This window comes from Notolepis coatsorum (assembly GCF_963971535.1).
Source record: "Notolepis coatsorum genome assembly, contig: SUPER_15_unloc_1, whole genome shotgun sequence".
NCBI classification, from domain to species: domain Eukaryota; kingdom Metazoa; phylum Chordata; class Actinopteri; order Aulopiformes; family Paralepididae; genus Notolepis; species Notolepis coatsorum.
In genome coordinates, this window is record NW_028174866.1 from 894955 (window position 1) to 920528 (window position 25574).

At 43.6% G+C, this 25574-nt stretch overlaps 2 protein-coding genes across 3 annotated transcripts in view; one reads left to right on the forward strand and one right to left on the reverse strand.

Annotated features, from left to right (window-relative positions):
• The first annotated feature begins 3354 nt into the window (after window positions 1-3354).
• LOC311242262 (LYR motif-containing protein 5A-like) lies at window positions 3355-12129 on the forward strand. Of its 2 annotated transcripts, none has more exons than XM_084338466.1 (3): window positions 3355-3540; window positions 6786-6867; window positions 8925-12129. In XM_084338466.1, the coding sequence occupies exons 2-3, from the start codon at window positions 6823-6825 to the stop codon at window positions 9129-9131; spliced, it is 252 nt and encodes an 83-aa protein (XP_084194592.1). In that variant the 5' UTR covers window positions 3355-3540; window positions 6786-6822; the 3' UTR covers window positions 9132-12129. The 2 variants fall into 2 exon arrangements, with proteins under 2 accessions (XP_084194592.1, XP_084194593.1); XM_084338467.1 differs by having other exon boundaries at window positions 6789-6867.
• Window positions 12130-12804: 675 nt separating this feature from the next.
• Window positions 12805-25574, reverse strand: part of slc5a8 (solute carrier family 5 member 8) — a gene marked incomplete at both ends in the record, with an annotated part of 32406 nt that continues 19636 nt past the window's right edge. Inside the window, 7 exons of the mRNA XM_084338441.1 lie at window positions 12805-12921; window positions 15947-16035; window positions 16518-16621; window positions 17309-17514; window positions 18707-18793; window positions 20188-20255; window positions 25001-25110. Coding sequence (XP_084194567.1) covers window positions 12805-12921; window positions 15947-16035; window positions 16518-16621; window positions 17309-17514; window positions 18707-18793; window positions 20188-20255; window positions 25001-25110 — 781 coding nt within the window. The remainder of the gene's footprint in view (window positions 12922-15946; window positions 16036-16517; window positions 16622-17308; window positions 17515-18706; window positions 18794-20187; window positions 20256-25000; window positions 25111-25574) is intronic.

Genomic DNA, 25574 nt, shown 5'->3' on the forward strand with positions numbered 1-25574 from the left:
TTCATGATTTAAGCTCGTCTAAAAAGGGAAATGTAATATCCGTCCATTAAGGGTGCCAAAGGGAGATGGGAAATGTGTCAACTGTTGCTTAAAAAAATATGCTTAGCTTTGTTTGTTTTCGTAGCCTTAAACATCTGTATTTTTTACATCACAAAATTATTTGTTGGTTAGTATAACAATTCGTGACCGTTGGACAGTCCAGAAGACGAGAGTGGAAAGAGCCGGCCTCCTTGTTAGATAGAAGCGCTCGCCCGCACCACACCTCTGTTTCTTTACTGAGGTCTCTCATCGCAGGTGAAATCAAGACACTCAGGCACATCTTACAAACAAAGGGATTTGCGCTTATTTCTTTCAGAAGATCTCGGCCACTCAAAAGACGGACTTTTTCACAGTGCAATGACCCCCCCCCAAAAGAAAACAATACAAACACACATGGTTGCCCCCTCCACCACCTGGATTATATAGATGTGGCCACTGTAGGCTATACCCACTTCTCCAATTTATCAGACTTACCTTTTCACCCACGCACAGGTAAAGGAATATACAGCCATAACTGGTTCATTAACTGCAGTACCGCCCACGCTGCCTCCGTTCTGAAATGTCCATCATGGTCCATGTAGGCCAGAACAAACATCCTCTTAAAAACTAGGATTGCTGAACACAAGGCTGCTATTCGCAATCAAAACATGGACTACACACAACAGCAAGACACTATGCTCAATCAAAACATGGACTACAAACATGGCTTCCCTGCATCCCTCAGATTTTGGGTTACTGCATGACTTTCTCCCTCCCAGAGATAATAATATTGTAACAGTTATTGTAAATAAATTGTTGACGAGGGGCTTTTTGGACTTAACCCTTTCACTGCCACACGACAGCCGGTTAACCCTTTCACTGTGACGATACAGAAGGTTAGCCCTTTACTATCACACAACCGACGGCGATGCTCCATCATTAGCATCATTAGCTCCGCGGATGCGGAGCTAATGACGCTAATGATGGAGCATCGCCGTTGGTTGTGTGATAGTAAAGGGCTAACCTGTCGCATGGCAGTGAAAGGGTTAATGAAGAACTAAGCATATCTTGTTATCTGTAAACTATGTCCCAAAAAGAGGAATATGTGATGAAGTTTAAGATGTTGATTATTACATTTGGATTCTTGTTATGTGTAATGCGGTGATGGTTGTTGTTTCATAGCCCCTCCCTTATTGAATGAGGGCTGTCAAGCTAGTGCTTTATTGGTTGGTTGGTTCCCTCCCACCCCCATTAACCAGTGGAGCAGGGTTTATAATTGGTCCTTTCTATGCCATTATTACTGTTGATTGATTCTGAAGGAGACGCTGTGTGCGTTGAAAACGTTAACCTGTTTGTTTGTACCTGATCATTAAAGTGATTTGTGTGCTCCAGTATCTGCTTTGGGTTCAGTTGTGAAGAATTGACCCATGATAGAACCGAATCAAACCATAAACAAGGTGGCCTGTTGGGATGTTAGATCCTAATGTGAAAAACTGATTTTATATGTCTGCACTTTATGTGCTCATTTTATGCCTGTCTTTTTTCTGTTGTGAAGCACTTTGAGCTGCCGTTTCTGTATGAAAGGTGCTCTACAAATAACGTTTTATTATTATTATAGAACTGTGTGTTGTCCTATTCTGAGAGCACTGACCTCCAAGTGTGGAGGGGTTGAAGTGCATGATATGCCTTCAATGCTACTATTGCTGGGTGTATACAGACACAAAACAAAAAAACTGATTTATAACTGGCACAGATTAGATTTTCTCAGGACTGCCTAATCTATGACTAGACAATATGGGAAGAAAGAAATATCACTATGTTCAGATGGACTTTTTCCCTATAACAGTACACAGTATATCATGATAAGAGTATGGCAAATCACATGTTAGATAATCCGATTGATGTTCATCATATTGAACAATGGGGAAGTGTGATACAGTATCAGGATTAAACTTAATTTTCAATGCACATTCTTGAATATTTTAGAAGTCGTTTTGTGATAAATCTGACTTTAATCATTTCAACAGAATTGTGAATTCACTAGGGCTGTCCCTGACTAAGGATTTGTATAGTCGACTTGTAGTCGACAAAATGAGCCGATAGTCGACTATTAGTTATTTTTTATCATTCCATTTGGGCTGTGGGGGGTGCTTAATGTCTGAAGGAGTCGACTGAAGGCCTCTTGTCCTCTGCAAAAGCATGCAATGGGTCCACTGATGGATACATCTTGATATTTGTCTAGTCTAGTGTGTTCATTAGACGGGTGAAATCCTCTTTCAGTGCCTCTGTGCCTGTTTTCGTAGGCAGTTAGCCTCTGGTATGTGTGCCATTAGCGTTAGACACGCTTCTAGGCCTCTTTTATTTTGGAAAGAATGATAACAAAAATAAAAATTATAATACTTTTTTTAATTTTAATTCTTTTGCATTCGACTAAGGTTGGCAGTCGACTATGGCTCCTTTTGATCGATTAGTCGACTATTCGACTAATAGGGGTCAGCCCTACAATTCACAGTATAAAAAGAAAATCTTACAATAACAGAACAATAGAATCTGTAGGTATATCCTCCTGAGACCCAGGGGGGGGGGGTGTTGAAACTTGTATTTTTCAGTTATAATTTAAGTGAAAGAACACATTTCAAAGATTTTATAATTTTTTTTTTTTTACTTAACTATTAATATTTTACAAAATGTGCACTGTGGTGGGACATTTACCGGGGCCAGTTTCGAATTGCAGCCTCCCGTAGGTGCTCTTTGAGAGGGTAGGGATTCACATTCCTTTACAGCTGTGGGTAGGGCGTTCCACATTGTTGTGGCATAATTGCGAAACGTGTTTAGTCCCTTGTTTGAGCCGAATCTGGGTTGAACATGATTTGTGGAGCTCCCTCTGGTGTTGTGGTCGTGGAATTCACTGACCTTTGGGAAGTATTTTGACGTGTACATGGGTACCTTGGTCGTGTAGTGTATCTTGTAGACCAGGCCCATTGCAAGTTGCTGTACTCTGTCGTCTACTCTAAGCCATCCTAGGTTGTCAAAGTGGGCAGGGGTGAGGTGGGTTCTAGGAGTCAGGTCAAGAAGTAGTCTGACCAGTTTGTTTTGAGATGTTTGTAATCTCGGTTTGCGCGATCTGATTGGCCACTGATGTTCCTCTCAGCGCCATTGTTTATCCGGCCAGTTGCTGGGATGTACAGTAGGTGGCGGCATAGATATATATGGGTGGCGGTATACACCTTTTTTGTGATTGCGAGTTCGACCCGACATTAATTCCAAAGAAGAAGAAGAAGAAGACATACCTTTTGTGGTCGCGATCTGCCATTAAACCACTGAAGAAGAAGAAGACGCGACGCGGAAGGGCGAAGTGAAGTACACAACCTTTATTATGTATCTGTCCACACACCGCTGGCTGTGCATATCTGCTCAACAAAACACATGTAATTTCGTCGGTGCAACGTTTATTTCTGGTCAGAGTGCTTGAATCTGCCGGGGTGACCTGATGCTAACGTCAACAAGATAACTGTTGACCAGGTAAAGTTAATCAGCTAATCGTAGAACTATAGAGCATAACCTCAGCTCACTTAACACCCCTCTCTCTCATTCACACACACACACACACACACACACACACACACACACACACACACACACACACACACACACACACACACACACACACACACACACACACACACACACACGTTGTCGGCAGTTCTTCAATCATTATCTTAAAAAAAAACGAACCCTAACTAACCTTACTGTCATGCACTTGTCCTAATAAACTAACCTACACTGTAACACTCAACACTTTGATGAACATTGTTAGGCGTCCATTGACCTCATTCTGACCTCCGACAAGTCCAAGATCTCCAATAAAGGGGTTATAGCATGCGGGTTAAGTGATCATTATATGATATTCTGTACTCGCAAAAAGCTAAAACAAAAGGCAGGCTGCCACAAAACAGTCACATCTAGAGACCTCAAAACCTACTCTAGCGAGGCCTTTAACCTTGAACTGGAGGGTCTGGACTGGTCAGATGAACTCAATGGTACACTGGTTGAAGAAACATGGCTTGGTTTCAAAACCAAATTTTCAACAATACTAAACGACATGGCCCCCCTAAGAACCACCAGGGTAAAAAATCGCGCTGAGCCGTGGATGCACTCCGAAATACTGGCTGCTATGAAAACCAGAGACAAAAAATGCTCTGAGTTTCGAAAAAGTCAGTCAAAGCTTACCAAAAGCACGAGCAGTGAACTCCAAGCACACGTGACTGAACTCAAACTAGAAAGAAACAGACTAAGAAACGACGTAAACTCCATGATCAAAACTGCAAAAAAGAATTTCATCAATGACAAAACTGAGGAAAACAAAAACAAACCATGTGAACTTTGGAAATTACTCAATAATCAACTAGGATGCAGTAAAAAAACTTAAAACCAGATTCTCAAACATAAACATAAAAACGGACAACACGCTCATCACAGACAAGCTGGATGTAGCCAATTACTTAAACACTTTCTTCACAAACATAGCCACAACACTGGTAAACAAACTACCCTCCCACTCAGGGCTTTATGGGGTAGAACACATAGTAGCTTACTACAAAAACCTAGGGGTCCACAAAGACGACTTCAAACTGGAAATGGTAACAACAGATGAGGTACTCAATAAACTGAGCGCCCTCCAACCTAACAAGGCCACTGGCCATGACAACATCCCCTCCAAATTCCTCAGAGACTCAGCAGCCGCCATCACCCCAGTCATCACACACATAATAAACCTCTCCATAAAACAGGGACACGCCCCCAAGGACCCAAAATTGCGAGGGTGACCCCTCTGCACAAAAAGGGCAGTAAATTAGACCCAGGCAACTACCGCCCTGTTTCTATTCTCACCTCCATCTCGAAAGTCATGGAAAAAATAGTCTACGAACAGGTCGAAAAGTACCTAGCGGAAAAAAATCTAATCTACGAATTCCAATCTGGCTTCAGAACATCCCACTCCACTGACACATGCCTTCTCTATTTGAATGACCACATCAAACAAGAGGTGGACGCGGGCAAATACTGCGGCATGGTCATGCTGGACCTACAAAAGGCCTTCGACACTGTCAATCACTCCATTCTGATTGACAAGCTAAAAGCAATTGGTTTTGATAGTTTATCAGTGAGCTGGATGCAATCCTACCTTGAGGGGAGGGAACAGATGGTGGAGGTAAACGGTACCCTATCCCCCCCCCTCACAGTGAGCTGTGGTGTTCCACAAGGAAGCATACTAGGACCGCTACTGTTCCTAATTTATGCAAATGATATGTCGTCAGCTTGTGACTGCAACTTGTTCCTGTTTGCGGACGACTCAGCCCTGCTGGTCTCTGACAAGAACAAGTTACAGGTTGAAAAAACCCTCAGCTCGGAACTAGGCAAAATCTGCATATGGCTCGCGGATAACAAACTATCATTACACATGGGCAAAACAGAGTCCATTCTCTTCGGTTCAAATAACAAACTCAGCAAGCCCGACGGCTTCTCAGTTACAGTGGGTGACAATATTGTCACAAGGAAAGATGAAATTACCTACCTGGGTTCCATCCTAGAGGCTAATCTCTCCTGTGACAAAATGGCATCCAGTGTAATAAAAAAAGTCAACCAACAAACTCGATTCTTGTACCGGATCTCCTCTCTGGTAAACAAGAATACCCTGAAGACTCTGGCAGGAGCACTCATTCAAGGGTACTACGACTATGCTTGCACCTCATGGTACCAAAGCACCTCAAAGGCGCTAAAAACAAAATTACAAACATCTCAAAACAAACTGGTCAGACTACTGCTTGACCTTACTCCTAGAACCCACCTCACCCCTGCCCACTTTGACAACCTAGGATGGCTTAGGTCAGTGAATACCACGATCACAACACCAGAGGGAGCGCCACAAATCATGTTAAACCCAGATTCGGCTCAAATAAGGGACTAAACACGTTTCGCAATTATGCCACATCAATGTGGAACGCCCTACCCAAAGCTGTAAAGGAATGTGGATCACTACCCACTTTCAAAACCACTCTCAAGGGACACCTACGGGAGACTGCAATTCAAAACTGGCCCCTGTAATTGTCCTAACCCAACCCCCTCCAATGTACAGTCATTTACCTAGTATGGTTTTGTCAATAGTCCAATGTACAATTTTGCTTGTTTGTACAGTGTCTCCCCCCCCCCCCTCAATGTACAGTTTTGCTTGTTTATACAGTGTTCCCCCCCCCCCAACCACCTCCAATGTAAATTACCCAGTATGGTTGACAATATCCCAATGTACCCAACCCCCCCCACACAACCCCACCCAACCTCCTCCAATGTACAGTTTCTATGTCAAATGTATATACTCCCTTTTCTTGACTCCTTCTGTATCACAAACAGTACTGTATTTGCAAATCTGGTATGTCATAAATGTATAGATGTAGCAGTACTGAATATCTGTATGTCATGTATGTCATATATGTCCTGATGAAATGAAAATGGGGGACCCTGATGTAAACAAGACGAAAGTCTTTCTCTGGTCTGCATCCCCTTAACAATTGTGTGTATTGAGCTGTACTGTATTGTACCCATTCTGCAATCTGTTAATAAAGTTTTCAATCAATCAATCAATCAATCAATCAAACTCAGCTGATAGAGTTGTGCCCTTCCTGATGACTTGTCGTACAGAACTTTGGATAAAAGCATCAGCTAAATGACTAAATGTAAATGTACTGCTGTATTTCATTGTCTTGTGATTTCAGCAGTGTTGTTGGACAGTGTCTACCCGCTTGTGACATCATGACCAACCCTTATAAGGTTGATGTTATCAAGCTTTACAAAACTGTAAGTCGAGTTTACAATTACAATCACACACAAACAAGTTTTCTATAGCAGTGGTGGTGTCTAGTGTCTATTGAGTGTTTTCTTCTGGCTCTAAGGTTGTGTGTGTGTGTGTCAGCGTTTCCGTTAGCCGGTAATTACCGGTATTTGACCGGCAAAATCTGTTGAAGTCCGACATATTTAATCTCTCCGGTCATAGTGTCCGGTGAAAATAGTTCCCTCTGGGCACAGTTTGATTATTTGAATTGTATTTGGATGGGCTGGAGTTGGGTGGCCTATGCGATGAACGAAACAATCATTGCGTTTGTTGTCGTTGCTTCTCTCAGCGAGAGCTTGCTGCTGGATTTGCGGAAGGCATGCAGCTGCAGACCCACAGAACCCACCAGCTTTGCTGGCACAGTGCGGTCCCCAGACCTGGAAAGCTGCTCTGCGGGTCTGCAGCTGGATGCTTCTTGCAAACTAACTGCGGCCGGCTCGCGCTGATAACAGCTTTCATTGTTGGACCGGCTGCTTGGTGGAGCAACGATGAAACGAATGTAATGAATCGTTCGTCGCATGGGCTATTTAATTTTGGCCTGTTTTGGTACGGTTCGGGTGGTCAAGTTGTGCTTGGGAGGGAGTTGTTTTCACCGGACATTATGACCAGCACCAAGTCGTTGGGAGGTGGAGATATACATCACGCAAACCCACGATAATGTTGCCGTCTCTCTCTGCAAAATTTCTCAGTTCTTCGCTTGATATAATTAATACAAATGTCCAATATAACGGAATTCGTTAGCTCATAAAAATGTGATTATAACAGACTGCTGTTTAGTGTCAGACCGACTGCCCACATACGCGGTCTATTTTATTTCAAGTCAGCAGCAGCACGGAGTATCAAGGGACTTATTTTATTTGGAATATATTAATGACTGTATACGCAAAAGTAGCCTAGTAAATAAATAAATCTACATGCCTTGAGGATGACATTCTTTATATAGCCTGCCTATCAATTGTTTTAAAGCTCAATAAACTATGACCGGAATTAATCTCATTTGTCCGGTAGATTGAAATCTTGCAGGTCACGGAGACCGGCAACAATTTTTTCTAACGGAAACCCTGGTGTGTGTGTGTGAGTGTGAGTGAAATCCATTGTGGTTGGCTAGTCTGATATCCTGGAGGCGTCTATGCTTTCCACAACAAATTCGTGTTTCCGCGTTCGAGTTTTGCGCTCTGATTGGCCACGCGCGTTTCTGGTCATGTGACGTGTGCGCCAATCGTGGGACGGCAAGTTATGCGCCTATTTCCGCGTCTAACAGCCTGCAAACTACCTAACGCCTTAGTTTTCGCAGTTGGTTAAGGTTAGAGTTTGGAATCAGGGCAGGCGTTCTATATCGCCCTGCTCTAAGACAAACTCTAACCGTAACCAACTTCGAAAGAGTCGCCTAAGGCCCTAAGCTTAACCGTCCAAAAACTTGCGGTCCCACGATTGCCGCACATGTCACATCGGATCGTCGGGACTCCTCTACCAAACATCACCTCCGTCTTCACCTCCCGCTGCCTCCACCGCTCCAAGTGTATCATCAAGGACCAGTCGCACCCCGCAGCACATCACCTCTTCCAGCTCCTTCCCTCAGGGAGGAGATACCGGTCCATACATGCCAAGAGTACATGATTTAAGAACAGCTTTTTCCCCCAAGCAGTCAGACTGTTAAACGCTCATTGACTGTCCCCTCACGTGCACCATGCACTTACCACTGCACTTGATAATCTCCGATTACCACCCATTATGCACTTTATTATTTAAAATATTCTGTTATGTACTGTGTTATATGTGTTATGTGTTCATGTATGTATATATGTACTACGGTCTGTGGGAGCTCCCCTGAAATTTTGTTGTATACTGTGCAATGACAATTAAAAGTCTATTCTATTCTATACATGACCAGAAACGCGCGTGGCCAATCGGAGACGCGGAAAAACACGAATTTGTTGTGTGGAAAGTATTCAGGCATCCTGGAGGGCTGCCACATTTATGTACCAATATACATCACCAAACTCTTGTTTCTCTTCCATGACAGTTGCTGTATCTTGGACGGGAGTACCCCAAAGGAGCGGCCTACTTCAGGGAACGCCTAAAGTCGGCCTTCATGAAGAACAAAGACGTGACGGACCCTGAGAAGATCAAAACACTGGTGGGCCGAGGAGACTTTGTCATCAAGGAGCTGGAGGCGCTCTACTTCCTGAGGAAATACCGAGCCATGAAGAAGCGCTATTATGACCAGTAGAAATAAAGGCGTGCAGAGAGAGGGTGAGACGTGAACACCAGCCACTGGCCAATTGGTAGTATATCTCCCAAGTTTTATTATTTGTCACGTCCCTAATCCTCTTACAGTATAGAGGAGTGAAAATTCTTTGATTTGGCCGTGGCTGGTGAGTTTGGTCTATTCTACTAGTCAACAACTGACGGATAACCAAACGTTGTCTGTCAAACTGTGGCTTGTAGACGACATGGTTTCCTCTCGTCTTTCTGAAAGATCCACATCTTCCTTTGAAATTAGATGTCTTTTTCTTGTTGTTCGTGATTTTAAAGGAAATCTCCAACATTTTGGGAAATTAGCTTATTTGCCATCTACCCTGGAGTTAGACAAGAAGATGCATACCTTTTTTCTTCTCTGTGCATGCAGTAGGAGTAGGAAGACGCGCACCGTTAGCCTAGTTTAGCGTCAGTCACTGGAAGTAGGTTCCTCCATTAGCCTAGTTCCCAACGTCTTCCTACTCCTACTGCATGCACAGAGAAGAAAAAGGTACGCGTCTTCTTGTCTAACTCCAGGGTAGATGGCAAATTTCCCAAAATGTTGCAGTTTTCCTTTAAGCTTGCCTAACAAGGGAAGTTTAATATCCGTCCACTAAGGGTGCCAAATGGAGATGGGGAAATGTGTTACTTGCTGTTACTTACTTTAGAATATGCTTTAGTTTGATTTGATTTTGATCCACTTTTTCTCCTGTTTTTCTCCCATCCCAATTTAGTCGTTATGCCAATTCCCCCCCTCCCCTTCCTGGTCGTTGCTCGCATGTGCCCCCCCACTGGTAGGTCTAGGGAGCCCTGAAGTCTATCGGATGCTTCCTCCGAGACATAGGAGACAGCCAGCAGCATCTTTTCACCTGCCAGCGTGGACTCTCATTGGTGAGGTGTAACGTGTGGGAGGTCACACTACCCTCACCATCTCCCTCCCCCGCTGTGCAGGCGCCCTGACCGACCTGTAGGAGTCGCTGTTTACAACGACCAGAATACCACCCCACCGGCTTCCCTCCCGCTGACTCTGCCAGTATGACGGCCGGCCAAGCCGGAGCCAATGCGGACAGCCGGATTCGATACCAGTGTCTCTCGCGTTGGTGACGAGCGCTTAGTCCGCTGCGCCACCCAGCCGCCTCAGAATATGCTTTCGTTTTTGTAGCCTAATCATACCTTAAACATCAGAATTATTTTTATATCACAAAATGATTTATTAGTTAGTATAATGGAAAATGCCAGTAGTATAGTTCTCATGTGTGGGCTAATTGTAAAATGTGCCTAAATATTAGATTACCTTAAATACCTATAATTCTCTCTCTCTCTATATATATATATATCATTGGGGCACAAGTATCTTGTGTTTTATTATAATTGAGGAAATATAGGAAGAAGGAGCAACAAAATATGATGGTTTTTTTTAATGTTTATTTAAAACACCCAACGTCCCTGTTGTAATACATTATTCTGTATACAATGAGAGCTGTTATTGGACTGCCTTGTACTGGAATATAGGGTAGCAGAGATCTGATTCCTCCTAATCAGACCCTATAAAACATTGGTAGGCTACTTTACCCATGAGGTAAATATGATAAGCAATTATGCACTATTCTTGCATCATAACCACATCAGAAAATTGCTTACATCGTAAAAAGTATGAACCAAGTACAACTTTGTTGAATATATACACTTCCTTGTATCTACATCTGCTTGTTTAGCATTTTAGATTTTCAAATTAGAAATGTCTATTTCTATATTCCCTTTTATATTATTCCAGATGTGTTTTGTCATTTTTGTACGAGCAAGCGCCAAGCCAAATTCCTTGTATGAGTATATACTTTGCTTGTAGAATAAACCTCATTCTGATTCAGATTGTTAATAGCCATTTAAGCCCTGAATGAATTCAAACCCCGGAGGTTTTGCACATTGTGGGTATCGTCGCATGTTTTGTTTTGTTCCGATTGTAATGTTCTTTACAAGCTGTGGAAATAATGCGGGCTTTCAAAAAGGCCCACACTACTAATACGAAATAAATGACAACGTTGGAAGCCAGACATCAATGAAAAGGCAAAAGGGAGAGCTTTAGGCCCCGTTTAGACTAGCGTTTTGTGAACAGAAACCGCAAAAGTCATCTTGTGGTTTCACTTTTAATTTTACGTTTAGACGAGCGTTTTGGAGTGGAATTCTCCGTGCAGACGACGCTGTAACGACGGAGACCCGCTGTCACACGATTGGCGCATATGTCACATGACGTGCTGTGAAGACCCGCCCTACTCTGCCTCTGATTCGCAGACTGTGGATGGGGAATGTGATTGCACCAAAGCAGAGTCACTCACAGACAGTGGGTCCATTCACGCCGCGGGACAGATTCTTGTGTATTTAACCCTTTCACTGCCACACGACAGCCGGTTGTGTGATAGTAAAGGGGTAACCTTCTGTCGTGTGGCAGTGAAAGGGTTAAAAGTACTGCCAATGTAGCCTTCAGGTGATCTCCGTTGATATAGTCAGACATACTTGCTTTGTTTACGTCTCGGCTACTGGCGCATACCTGCTACCTGTGACGTAAGCAGTACGCGCGACCAGAGCCGTGACAAACCTTTCGTCATCGTTTTAACAGATTTATACGTTTTGATAGTTTAGACGAGATCGCAAAGCTTTTGCGTTTCTAGGAATTCCACCCTGGAAGGTAGTCTCACTTTTTTGCGGTTTCACCCCGTAAAAACGCCGTTTACGTATGAACGAAAGGCACATCCGCAAAAATATTTTTGCGGATTCACCTGCTAGCGTTTCCGTCTAAACGGGGCCTTAATTTTGAAACTTGAAGCCTCTTACTTTTTGCTTTCATTAGTTTGTCCTCACCTTTCCATTCAAGTGGCTTTCAATTAAATCGTTGTCCAGATTATGATGTAACGTGTATTCATGTTTGTATAGAATTATTATTATGTGTCATAATATGCTGTATGAGTAACACTTCAAGTTAAAGGAACACGCTGACATTATGGGAAACACACTTACCGTCTTCTCCGGAGTCAGACAAGAACATGGATACCAGTTTCCTCTGTGAATTCAGTAGAAAGCTAGCCTAGCTTAGCACAAATGAATGAAGCGGATATGGACCAGCTAGCCTATTAGCTTTATGCCAAAAACGCCTCTCCCGGTAGCGTCTATTCGAAAGGCAACCGGTTCATGCTTCCGCGTTCGCGTTTTGCGCTCTGATTGGCCACTGCTGTTTCTGGTCGCACCAATCGTGTGACGGCAAGTTCTTTCGCCGGTTAAGCTTAGGCACTCTTTCGAAGTTGGTTAAGGTTAGAGTTTGTCTTAGAGCAGGGCGATAGAACGCCAGCCCTGATTCCAAAACTCTAACCTTAACCAACTTCGAAAGAGTCGCCTATAAGCTTAACCAGTGATAAACTAGGCGTTAGGTAGTTTGCTGCTGGTCGAGGCGGAAATGGGCGCGTCGTCACGCGATTGGGGCGCACATGTCACATGACCAGAAACGTTCGGTGGCCAATCGGATTCGCAAAACGTACGAACCGGTTGCCTTTCGAATAGACGCCTCCCGCTTCTCGTCTGACTCTGGAGAAGATGGTGAGTCTTTCCATAATGTTGGCGTGTTCCTTTTAAGTTTTACAAGAAAATATTACAACAGACTTCTCATCTGATGCAGCTCAAGAGGGAACGCTGCTTTTTGTAAAGTCCATCTCAATATTGCAGAAGGCGGGATTGTTGTTCCCGCATGTGTTCTCCGCGAGGTCCTCGAGGTCCTGCGGTCTCCTCATCACCACCTGCAGAGGAACGTCACAGAGCAGTAGCACAAGTCAAATTCAACGCTACTAATGCTGGTTTAACGGGTGCAAAAGAAAACAATCTGATATTTTAACTCTGGCACAGAGTTTTTCTCAGGGCTGCCTAAACTATGCCTGGGCAATATGGAAAGAGAAATATGATATTCAGATGTTTTTATTATAATTTTCTTTTCAATAAAACAATATGCACAACATCATAAGTGTTGTATGGGAAATCACATGTTAGAAAATCCATTTGATGGTCATGGTATTTAAAAGTGTGTAATCCAATATCACAATGAAACAAATGTTCAATTCACATTTTCAAATATTCCAGGCGTAATGTGATAAATTAGACTTTAATTATGTATCAATATAATTTAAACAGAATTATAATTCACAGTATATATATATATGTTATTTTTTTAATTTGTTATAATAATCACATAACCATAGCACAGATAACATTAGACAATAAACAATCAATTCTAGATATATCGCCCAACCCTAATCTAAATCGGATTCCATGTGGTTCCTCCCTGCTCCCTTGTATTCTAATGAGTGAGTTTATGCTCTTATTATAATGAGTGAGTTTATGCTCTTATTATAATGAGTGAGTTTACACCCTTTTATTCTAATGAGTGAGTTTACACCCTTTTATTCTAATGAGTGAGTTTACACCCTCTGGAACTCACTCCCCCCAAACATCCGTATAGTGCTACATCCCTGCACTCCTTCAAATCCCAACTCGAAACCCACCTCTTCACCAAGTTTGTAAATGACTGCCTGATTTCCTTTATTTCTTTCTTTCCTTTTGATTATTATTTTGTTGTCACGTTGTTCCCTGTTCCCCTCCCTTAGCTGCCCCCCCCCCCCCTCTTAAGCACCTTGGGTCTCCTGAAAGGCGCTATATAAATTTAAAGGGGAACTATTTTACTATTTCTTTCACAATAGGAGACACGCCTCCAGTTTTTCAAACGTTTTTGACACGCCTCAGCTTCTGAGCTGAAGGCGTGTTTTTGCGGACCTCCCAAACTTTCAAACTTTAGACTGTTTTCTTTATACGTTTTTCTTTTTCTTTCTTTCTACCACAAGACGCGGCCACTGATGGGTCCATGGGACTTGGATAAGTCCTGTGGACCCAACTCTGGCCACTGACCACATGAGCGAACGGGTACATACGCACACAATACACGGCCACTGATGGATCCATGGGACTTGGTAAAGCACTATGGACCCAACTATGACCACTGATAAAAACGTAACTACACTAGCGTTATAAGACCTAAACATTGCTACCTACCATACAAGTGCATTGGTTTAGTGCACTTCCGGTTGCCACTGAGCGGAAATGTTTGTGCGGACCTGTTCTCCCAAACTGGTAAGCAAATGACTGTTTTTACGTTATTTTCATTTTTACGTTACTATTATTATTATTATTATTTTTTTTTAACATTGATCTTAACTGATCACTATGACTTTATTGCTTTTATCGTTATATATGCCTATAATTGTGTACAGCACTTTGAGCTACATGACATGTATGAAAGGTGCTTTATAAATACTTACTTACTTACTTACTTACTATTTGGGCACTTTTACACAATTCCTGTGAGTTTATAGAACACCTCTGTAATTTTTTATTTTTTTTAATTCATTGTTTTGTATATATTTTTTTTTATTGGTCTTTTTCCCCCTCCATTTTCCTCCGATTTTCTCCCATCCCAATGTTAGTCGTATGCCAATTCCCAGTCCCTTCCTGGTCGCTGCGCACTTACCCCCCACAGTCAGATCATCTGGGAGAGTGGAGGCTACCACGTGCTTCCTCCGACACACGTCCAGCCAATCACCGCTTCTTTTCACCTGGCAGCGCGGATTCTCATTGAGAGGGCGTAGCGTGTGGGAGGACCACACTATCCCCCTCACGTCCAATCCGCGCTTAGCAGGCGCCCCGACCGAACTGTAGGAGTCGCTGTTTACAACGACCCGGACCCACCCCGCCAGCTTCTCCCACCCTCTGATACAGCCAATTGTATCAGTGCAGACGGCCAGCCAAGCTGGTGACAACCCCGGAGCTGTGAGCTGGATTCGAACAGGCAAATCCAGCTCAGCTCCGGGGCTGGTGACGAACGCAATCTCCGCTCGGCCACCTAACCGCCATTGTTTTGTATTTCTAATCAAGTCCTCAAAAACAGCATTTTTCTACCTGAAGATCTTAAGCCGTTTTGAGCCTGGGCTCCAACCACTGTGGGGCCTGAACATTAACATGCAGCGGTGTCTCTCTGACATCACAGATCAGCACATGTTCAGACGACTCAGTTCAGTGAGGGTGAATATTGTGAGAGGAGAATTGGAAGAATGCGCCAATATGAGAATTAGAGACATAGATCATATTAATATAAGTCCACATAGCTAGGAAACAATGCTAAACACTGAAAAAGGCCATTTATAAGATAGTTCCCCTTTAAGATATTATTATTATTGTATTCTAATGAGTGAGTTTATGCTCTTATTATAATGGTAAATGGCTGCTTTTTTATATAGCACTTTTATCCAAAGCGCTTTACAATTTGTTACTTACATATTACCCATTCACACACCGACGGCGGAGGCGACCATGCAAGGTGCCAACCTGCTCATCGGGGGAGCAATTAGGGGTTAAGTGTCTTGCTCAAGGACACATCGACACGCTGCCCAGGAGGAGCGGGAATCGAACCGGGAACCTCCGGATTGCCAGACGACTGCTCTACCTCCTGAGCCACTGTCCCATGAGTGAGCTTACACCCTTTTATTATAATGAGTGAGTTTACACCCTTTGTGTAATGATGACCCACAGGTTATAATTCAAATAAAAACGGAACGGCCTGTGCCAAAAGGCCTTACAGCAACATTAGTTTGAGCTCCTTTGACTGCTGGATATAATGGGCTGTAAGGAGTTCACCAGCTGCAGCCTGAGGCACGACAGCAGAGCCCTTACAACAGATCAGGAGTCTGACATTGGTTCAGTGCTGCGCCAGCCACTTACCCTGTCTTTCAAGAACCTGTATAGAAAGTAAGAAGTCAGGTCTTCTTTCAACAACGTTAGCCTCGACTCCAACTGCAGCTTCATGCCCCCTGAAATACACAATGAATGAATGAATGAATATAAAAAATAAAGCTAGGAGGAGCAGTATTTGCAAATCTGATATGTCATAAATGTATAGATGTAGCAGTACTGTCTATCTGTATGTCATGTATGTCATATATGTTATGATGAATTGAAAATGGGGGACCCTGATGTAAACAAGACGAAAGTCTTTCTCTGGTCTGCATCCCCTTAACAATTGTATGTATTGAGCTGTACTGTACTGTACCCATTCTGCAATCTGTTAATAAAGTTTTCAATCAATCAATCAAGCTATGTGAACAACGCACATCCAGAGAGGCAACCAGGGTAGTTACACGATAAAAGGAACAGATATACCTGAACACTGGATTGTTGCGTTTTTGTGGTTTATTCAGCGGCATAAGAAGAAAAAAAATTGTGAAGTTGTTGTACTAAAATTATATTAGTTCATGATTTAGAGGTAACCAAACGATGACCTGGCTATAACTACCTGAGAAGAGACTGACTACCAGTCCCACAGCGATGGCCGTCAGGGTTCCTATGGGGCTGTAGTAGAGATAGGACATGGAGTACCAGGTGTCGGCCAGGGAGGACCTGCGGGTGAGAGACAAAGTACGTTGGGTTCCATCCAGGGAAGATTGTCTACAGGTGCGAGCAGAACTCAGTCTTAGATGACCACCAAATTGCATGACATGGAGAATTATAAATGAGAGCAAGAGACATGACATAATACATCATAAGATAAGATATTCCTTTATTGATCCCCTTGGGGGAAATGCATGAGGGAGGGGAGGCACACAGGTAGTAGAAGACATAGTCACAGAATTATAGTACAGTTGAGAAGTAAAAATAGAATAAAAAGGCAGTGTAAACAATATACAATATACAGTCATTAACTCTGGACATGCGCACATGGGCAGCAAGGTGCGAGATGAGGGTATGTGTGCCCTCTCTCAGTTATATTTGCCCTACAATAAATATAGTTACAATATATAATCTAAATCTACCGGTAAATCTATAATCTAAAAAAAAAAACGAAATGCTAAATATATGCAATATATAATCTATAATCAATAAATGCTACATATCAAAGTCAAAGAGTCAAAGTCAAAGATGATCTGATGAAGTATTCAGTATTCACATACGGTGTGGTAAGGTAGTATATTGTCGTTTTAGGTGGGAGTCAGCTACTATAGGTTCCTACATGTCGCCTGCTCCTCATTTATAATTCTCCAGTTTGATTTGTGCGACCCAAAGGTATCTCCGCACCACATCACTTACCTGTCATCTATATACTCCTGTGGCACGGCAGTGAGTAGGCTTGGTTCTGTTGGTAGGGCAATGCTGGTCCAGTTGGGACCTGTGGTTGTGAGGTTACAACCCACAGTGGTCAGTGCCAGAGGCCTGGTTAGGGGAGGGTAGATTTGGGCCCCGATGCCCACCCACAGAGCCATGGCTAGACCAGACACCAGTCCTGTCAAAGCACCCTAGAGAACACACATGAGGACAATAAAAACTCAAGAACAGGGTTCACTTGAGCTCATGAATTACATGCTTCGGTCAATGTGGTGGTTGTCTTCCCAAATTATCTTCGCAGGCTAGCAGGGGTTGAGTTCAATTCAGTTCCAATTGAATCGATCTTAAAATGATAAGGATGAGACGCAGCTACTACATTTTCACAGAAGTGAAATCTGACAGGTTGATTTGACCTCCCGGTTAAGGGGAAGCCATTTCTTAATGGCTTTATGATGACAATTGTTGTCCTATCCAATCTATTCAGAAATAATTTAGAATGAAACCCCCGTCAGGGCGGTCAGGTGGCGTAACGGAGATTGCGTTCGTCACCAAACCCCGGAGCGGCTAGATTCGCCTGTTTGAATCCAGCTCACAGCTCCCGGCGTTGTCACCAGCTTGGCTGGCCGTTCACACTAATACAATTGGCAGTGTTAGAGGGTGGGAGAAGCTGGCGGGGTGGGTCCGGGTCGTGGTAAACAGCGACTCCTACAGTTCGGTCGGGGCGCCTGCTCAGCGCGGATAGGACCTGAGTGGGATAGTGTGATCCTTACACACGCTACGCCCTCTCAGGGAGAGTCCGCGCTGCCAGGTGAAAAGAAGCGGTTGATTGGCTGGACGTGTGTCGGAGGAAGCATGTGATAGCCTCCACTCTCCCAGACCGACTGTGGGGGGTAAGTGCGCAGCGACCAGGAAGGGGATTGGGAATTGGCATAACGACTAACATTGGGATGGGAGAAAATCGGAGGAAAATGGAGGAAAAAAAAATAAATAAAAAAAAATAAAAAAAAATAGTGAAACCCCTGTCAACCGAAGATAATAGTTCTCGTAAACGTTTTTAACTGATTACAATCGAACATGAACCCCAGCCAGCCCATAATACATGTCTACTTATCAGCACTATTATAATCCAGTTGGTGATTTTGTAAAGCCTAGGGAGTGGCATGCGGCGCATATCCACACAAACTGCAGCTTGCCAGTCGTGTGACTCATGCAAATGGCAGAAAACTCCTTCACAGCCGTCTTTATATATCAAACACTATGATGGTATGAAAGTTAGATGGCTGCCTGTGCTTCAGCCATCTTGAAACGGTAGCTGTTATCTTGCTTGTTTTAGTTTTGCTAGCTTGAACAGAAAGAACAACTTAGTAAAAGTATATGACTTACTGTGGAATTGGCAAACGGACAGAGGATTCCCAGCGTGAAGACGCCCAGTAACGGACCTCCCACGACCCCAAAGATAGTGATGGCTGCCTGCAACGGGCAGAGATGATCATCTACAATTCATTCTCTAATGGTTCTCAACCTTCTTCATGTCAAGGAGCCCCACATTGATACACATTAAGCTGTGGATCTCCAGACTAATACACTTTAGGCTGCGGACCCCCACATTGATACACATTAAGCTGTGGATCTCCAGACTAATACACTTTAGGCTGCGGACCCCCACATTGATACACATTAAGCTGTGGATCTCCAGACTAATACACTTTAGGCTGCGGACCCCCACATTGATACACATTAAGCTGTGGATCTCCAGACTAATACACTTTAGGCTGCGGACCCCCACATTGATACACATTAAGCTGTGGATCTCCAGACTAATACACTTTAGGCTGCGGACCCCCACATTGATACACATTAAGCTGTGGATCTCCAGACTAATACACTTTAGGCTGCGGACCCCCACATTGATACAGATTCTTGTCTCAGCGAACCCCATTTCATACTGTTTCCATGCAGGATTCCATTACTAGCTGGGGAGATGGTGGTGGAGAGAGTAAAACCCATGAATAGATAGATGAATGTAACATTCGTATACATTCTCTCATTGGGCTGACGAGTCCATGAAATAGTAGTGAAATTAAACAGACCTCAAGGACCCTTGGGGGACTCCGCACCCCATGTTGAGAACCAATGCTCTATACAGACCATTGCCTGTATTTATCAAGCATCTCAAAGTAGGAGTGCTGGTCTGATCCTATAGGTCAGTTTGATAAATATGGGCCCTGGTGCATAAAGACAGAAGTCTCCTTGATTGGCATCATTATTCGTGATGATGTTGAATGAAAGTTGAATCCTCGTCTAAAAGCATTTATCAGTTTATTTGATCTCAGCCAACTGCTATGTTTGGTCTCGCAGACCGACAAGTAATGGTATTACCACCATCGGGGACCACAGTCATTCAAATTAAGACTAAATCTACAGTATGTCAGCTCTCCAGGACAGGGCCACTCGGCAACACCCTGGGGACCTGCCCCGTTCCCCAGACATCAGTTTGAGAAACATTAGATTCAATATTAGAATGTTAACATTCTCTCTTGCTAGTTTGAAAAAGCTGAGCAAGCATTAACGGAACGTAGACCAATCTCAGTCACTCTCTTTGTCTGGGACCAAATTCGGTCACGCCCCATTTTGCGCGACATCCAGGCTTTTTTTTACCGTCAGCGTAGGTCGAGGGGGCAAGGCCCAGGAATTTTGCTCTTTTTGTCTGTGAACGTGACAAGATGCAACAATGAAACTGAATCTGAATCTGAGGAGGGGGTCACGTGTATTGTAATGCTTATAAACTGATGAATCAACTCAATCAATCAATCAATCAATCTAGCAGTGTACATTTATTGTGAATCGATGGATTGCAGCTGTACCTGTAACGCCCCTCCCATCAGAGAAGCCAGGCCAGCCATTCCAATGCAAAGAGCCCCGTAAAGGAGGACTGCAACACAGCAGAGGCACAGAGGAGGAGAAGCTCAGGGTTTTGTAAAAGTGTACAGATATTTTTCAAGAGGAAATCAATCGATTGATCTAATCTAAAATGACAGAATACAACCGTATGTGGTATAGAGAGTTGGAAGTATTGCAACTCATAAAGGGGATGAATGAATGAATGAAAACTTTATTTAACAGATTGCAGAATGGGTACAATACAGTACGGCTCAATACACACAATTGTTAAGGGGATGCAGACCAGAGAAAGACTTTCGTCTTGTTTACATCAGGGTCCCCCCATTTTCAATTCATATAGACATTTATGACATACACAACATACATGACATTTATGGCATAGGGACATATAGGTATTTAGTACTGATTGATTGATTGATTGATTGATTGAAAACTTTATTAACAGATTGCAGAATGGGTACAATACAGTACAGCTCAATACACACAATTGTTAAGGGGATGCAGACCAGAGAAAGACTTTCGTCTTGTTTACATCAGGGTCCCCCATTTTCAATTCATCAGGACATATATGACATACATGACATACAGATAGTCAGTACTGCTACATCTATACATTTATGACATACCAGATTTGCAAATACAGTACTGTTTGTGATACAGAAGGAGTCAGGAAAAGGGAGTATATACATTTGACGTAGAAACTGTACATTGGAGGAGGTTGGGTGGGGGGGGTTGGGTACACTGGGATATTGACAACCATACTGGGTAATCTACATTGGAGGTGGTTGGGGGGGGGGGGGGGGCACACTGTATATACAAGCAAAACTGTACATTGAGGGGGGGGGGGGAGACACTGTACAAACAAACAAAATTGTACATTGGACTATTGACAAAACCATACTAGGTAAATGACTGTACATTGGAGGGGGTTGGGTTAGGATATTTACAGGGGCCAGTGTTGAATTGCAGTCTCACGTAGGTGTCCCTTGAGAGAGGTTTTGAAAGTGGGTAGTGATCCACATTCCTTTACAGCTTTGGGTAGGGCGTTCCACATTGATGTGGCATAATTGCGAAACGTGTTTAGTCCCTTATTTGAGCCGAATCTGGGTTTAACATGATTTGTGGAGCTCCCTCTGGTGTTGTGATCGTGGTATTCACTGACCTTTGGGAAGTATTTTGACATGTACATGGGTACCTTGGTCGTGTAGTGTATCTTGTAGACCAGGCCCATTGCAAGTTGCTGTACTCTGTCGTCTACTCTAAGCCATCCTAGGTTGTCAAAGTGGGCAGGGGTGAGGTGGGTTCTGGGGGTAAGGTCAAGCAGTAGTCTGACCAGTTTGTTTTGTGACGTTTGTAATTTTGTTTTAAGCGCCTTTGAGGTGCTTTGGTACCATGAGGTGCACGCATAGTCGTAGTACCCTTGAATGAGTGCTCCTGCCAGAGTCTTCAGGGTATTCTTGTTTACCAGAGAGGAGATCCGGTACAAGAATCTAGTTCGTTGGTTGACTTTTTTTTATTACATTGGATGCCATTTTGTCACAGGAAAGATTTTTCCTCTAGGATGGAACCCAGGTAGGTAATTTCGTCTTTCCTTGTGACAATATTGTCACCCACTGCAACTGAGAAGCCGTCGGTCTTGCTGAGTTTGTTATTTGAACCGAAGAGAATGGACTCTGTTTTGCCCATGTGTAATGATAGTTTGTTATCAGCGAGCCATATGCAGATTTTGCCTAGTTCCGAGCTGAGGGTTTTTTCAACCTGCAACTTGTTCTTGTCAGAGACCAGCAGGGCTGAGTCGTCCGCAAACAGGAACAAGTTGCAGTCACAGGCTGACGACATGTAATTTGCATAAATTAGGAAGAGTAGCGGTCCTAGTATGCTTCCTTGTGGAACACCACAGCTCACTGTGAGGGGGGGGGGTAGAGTACCGTTTACCTCTACCATCTGTTCTCTCCCCTCCAGGTAGGATTGCATCCAGCTCACTGATAAGCTATCAAAACCAATTGCTTTTAGCTTGTCAATCAGAATGGAGTGATTGTCAGTGTCGAAGGCCTTTTGTAGGTCCAGCATGACCATGCCGCAGTATTTGCCCGCGTCCACCTCTTGTTTGATGTGGTCGTTCAAATAGAGGAGGCATGTGTCAGTGGAGTGGGACGTTCTGAAGCCAGATTGGAATTCGTAGATTAGATTTCTTTCTGCCAGGTACTTTTCGACCTGTTCGTAGACTATTTTCTCCATGACTTTCGAGATGGAGGTAAGAATAGAAACAGGGCGGTAGTTGCCTGGGTCTAATTTGCTGCCCTTTTTGTGCAGAGGGGTCACTCTCGCAATTTTGAAGTCCTTGGGGACGTGTCCCTGTTTTATAGAGAGGTTTATTATGTGTGTGATGACTGGGGTGATGGCGGCTGCTGCGTCTCTGAGGAATTTGGAGGGGATGTTGTCATGGCCAGTGGCCTTGTTAGGTTGGAGGGCGCTAAATTTTTTTAGTACCTCATCGGTTGTTACCATTTCAAGTTTGAAGTTGTCTTTGTGGACCCCTAGGTTTTTGTAGTATGCTACTATGTGTTCTACCCCATAATGCCCTGGGGTTAGAAGCCTAATCTCCAACTGATATGATGGGGCTGTTGTTCAGTGTAAATAACAATACATGTTTTAGTCAACTGGACTGGTTAAAGGGTTATAAAGACCCCCACAGCTAAGGCTGGGAAATATATCAATGTTCATCATATATTATCCATGTGTCGTTATCGTACTATGTATTTTTGTTTGTTTCTTTGTGATCAATTGACATTCTGTCAATGTAAGAGTGCATGAAGCTGGACACAATCTATTGTCAATTATAATACACAGATTTGGTGCCTTTATTAACCCTTTCACTGCCACACGACAGAATCCGCGGAGCTAATGATACTAATGATGGAGCATCGCCGTCGGTTGTGTGATAGTAAAGGGCTAACCTTCTGTATTGTCACAGTGAAAGGGTTAACTGGCTGTCGTGTGGCAGTGAAAGGGTTAATGGGTAAAAAGTATCATTACTCAACAGTGATCGATGCTGTATCACACTTCCCATCACCCACGCGGTCCAATATGACGAACACCAAATGTGATTTACTTAAAGGTACTATAGATAGCCACTTGTGAGGATTGGCTAGTTCCCCGCCACACGCTTCTTCAAGGTACTGTGTTGATTGGTGCATTCCCCGCCACACGCTTCAGGAGCGATTACCAATTCCATCACGCATTGATTAGCGCTCCAGAGGCTTCATATACTCGGACCTTCTTTCAATCGTTGTCGGGTCGTTTTGATTACTACTGCTACTGCCTGTTCCCCCCTCCCGTTGTTGTGCCTCGTCTACTTTCCCTCCAGGACATCTTTGGATCGCCGCTGGTGAATATCTTGATCATCCGTTTGGAGCTGCGCCTCGTTGCCCGCTTTACGCGTTTGCGCTTTGGTGAGTTTTGGAAACAAACCTTTTTGGATTATCTGTTTTTTTGTGTTTGGATAACACTGAAGAAATACCGTTTTTGTTTTGTACTGGACTCAGCTAAATTGTGTGTTTGGATAACACTGAAGAAGTACCGTTTTGTTTTGTACTGGACTCAGCTAACTTGTGTGTAGTTTACACCGAAGATCAAGTCACTTGTATTTCATACTGGACTCAGCTAAGGGAGGACTGAACTGCCTCTGTGTACTGTTGGACTGTTGTTGATCTCTCTCTCTCTCTCCGTTTCCACTCCGAGTTGGATCTGGGAGTATCTGCAGAGCCGCAGCGGCGCCTACGCCGATTCCCCACCTCTAACACCGGGAGGATCTGCAGAGCCGCAGACAACTCTGCCGAAGGCGTTCTCCTTTTTTGTTGATTCAGATTTGTTATTTGGCTCTTTTTGATTCTGTAATAAATACGTCCTAGTGTTTGGCTAACTCTGAACTACCTGTCTGTGCCGTGCTGTTGAGGTCGGTTTCAAACCCTAACACCACTAGAGAACCAGCATGTCATTTAGCCAATCAGGTCCATGGAGAATTGGGACGTACAGTAGGGAGGGGCTACATGCCTGCAACACGTAAACAACAACATTCATTTTGGACCCGCAACATTTAAAAAGAAAATGCATTAATCAATCATTTCTTTGGGGGAAAAGCAATACTTTTATTCCGCACCTTTCTAATAGCTCTGTAGATGTAATTGTAAAAAAGAAAATTACTCTACATTACTGTTATCTATACTAGCACCTTTAATCAGATACTGTGGTATTATATGAATATTGGGGTGGAGAAGTCCTGAGAAATATTGTGGTATTTATTATGTACTGTATGTATTTTCTCTCATCGCTCAGCACTGTATGTACAGTGTCCCCCCCCACCTCTCCTACCCAACCCCCCCCCCCCCCACCCCACCCACCCAACCACCTCCAATGTACAGCCCCCCACCCACCCAACCCCACCCCACCTACCCAACCTCCCCCAATGTACAGTTTTTACGTCAAATGTATATACTCTCTTTTCTGGACTCTTTTTGTATCACAAACAGTACTGTATTTGCAAATCTGGTATGTCATAAATGTATAGATGTAGCAGTACTGTCTATCTGTATGTCATGTATGTCAATGTTATGATGAATTGAAAATGGGGGACCCTGATGTAAACAAGACGAAAGTCTTTCTCTGGTCTGCATTCCCTTAACAATTGTGTGTATTGAGCTGTACTGTACCCATTCTGCAATCTGTTAATAAAGTTTTCAATCAATCAATAAAACTGTCACACAGCCTGCAGCTTACTGAGTGCTCTGGTGGTCCAGGACAAGTGTCTCTCTGACAGCTGCTTGTACGGGTTGATCAAGTCCTCCACGGTCACTGTGGCCAGGGCGTTGATGCTGGACGACACTGTGCTGCAGGGGAGACGAGGACAACACACACACACACACACACACACACACACACACACACACACACACACACACACACACACACACACACACACACACACACACACACACACACACACACACACACACACACACACACACACAGGGCGTTGATGCTGAGCGACACCGCGGTAAACATTTCAAACAGGAAGGAGAGCGGCCAGCAGCACACACTGAATTCTGCCCCGATGAACATACATGTAGCGTGTGCTGCCAAAGTATAGGGACCCGCTTTGGGTTAGAATGTCACAGGGGTGTAAAGTACTTGAGTAATTGTACTTCGTTACAATACTTAAGTACTGTTTTTGGGGGATTTGGGATTACTTTACTCGAGTATTATTAGGTTTGTATACTTGTACTTTTACTCTTTTACTATTTCAGAGAAAAAAAAAAACTTTTTATTCCTTACATTTAAAATGCAGACCTCT

Excerpts from the sequence above, each read along its gene's own strand:
- LOC311242262 (XM_084338466.1), top strand. The coding sequence starts at position 6,823 with ATGACCAACCCTTATAAGGTTGATGTTATCAAGCTTTACAAAACT. Across the intron at positions 6,868-8,924 it reads TTATCAAGCTTTACAAAACT|TTGCTGTATCTTGGACGGGA; the intron begins GTAAGTCGAGTT and ends CTTCCATGACAG.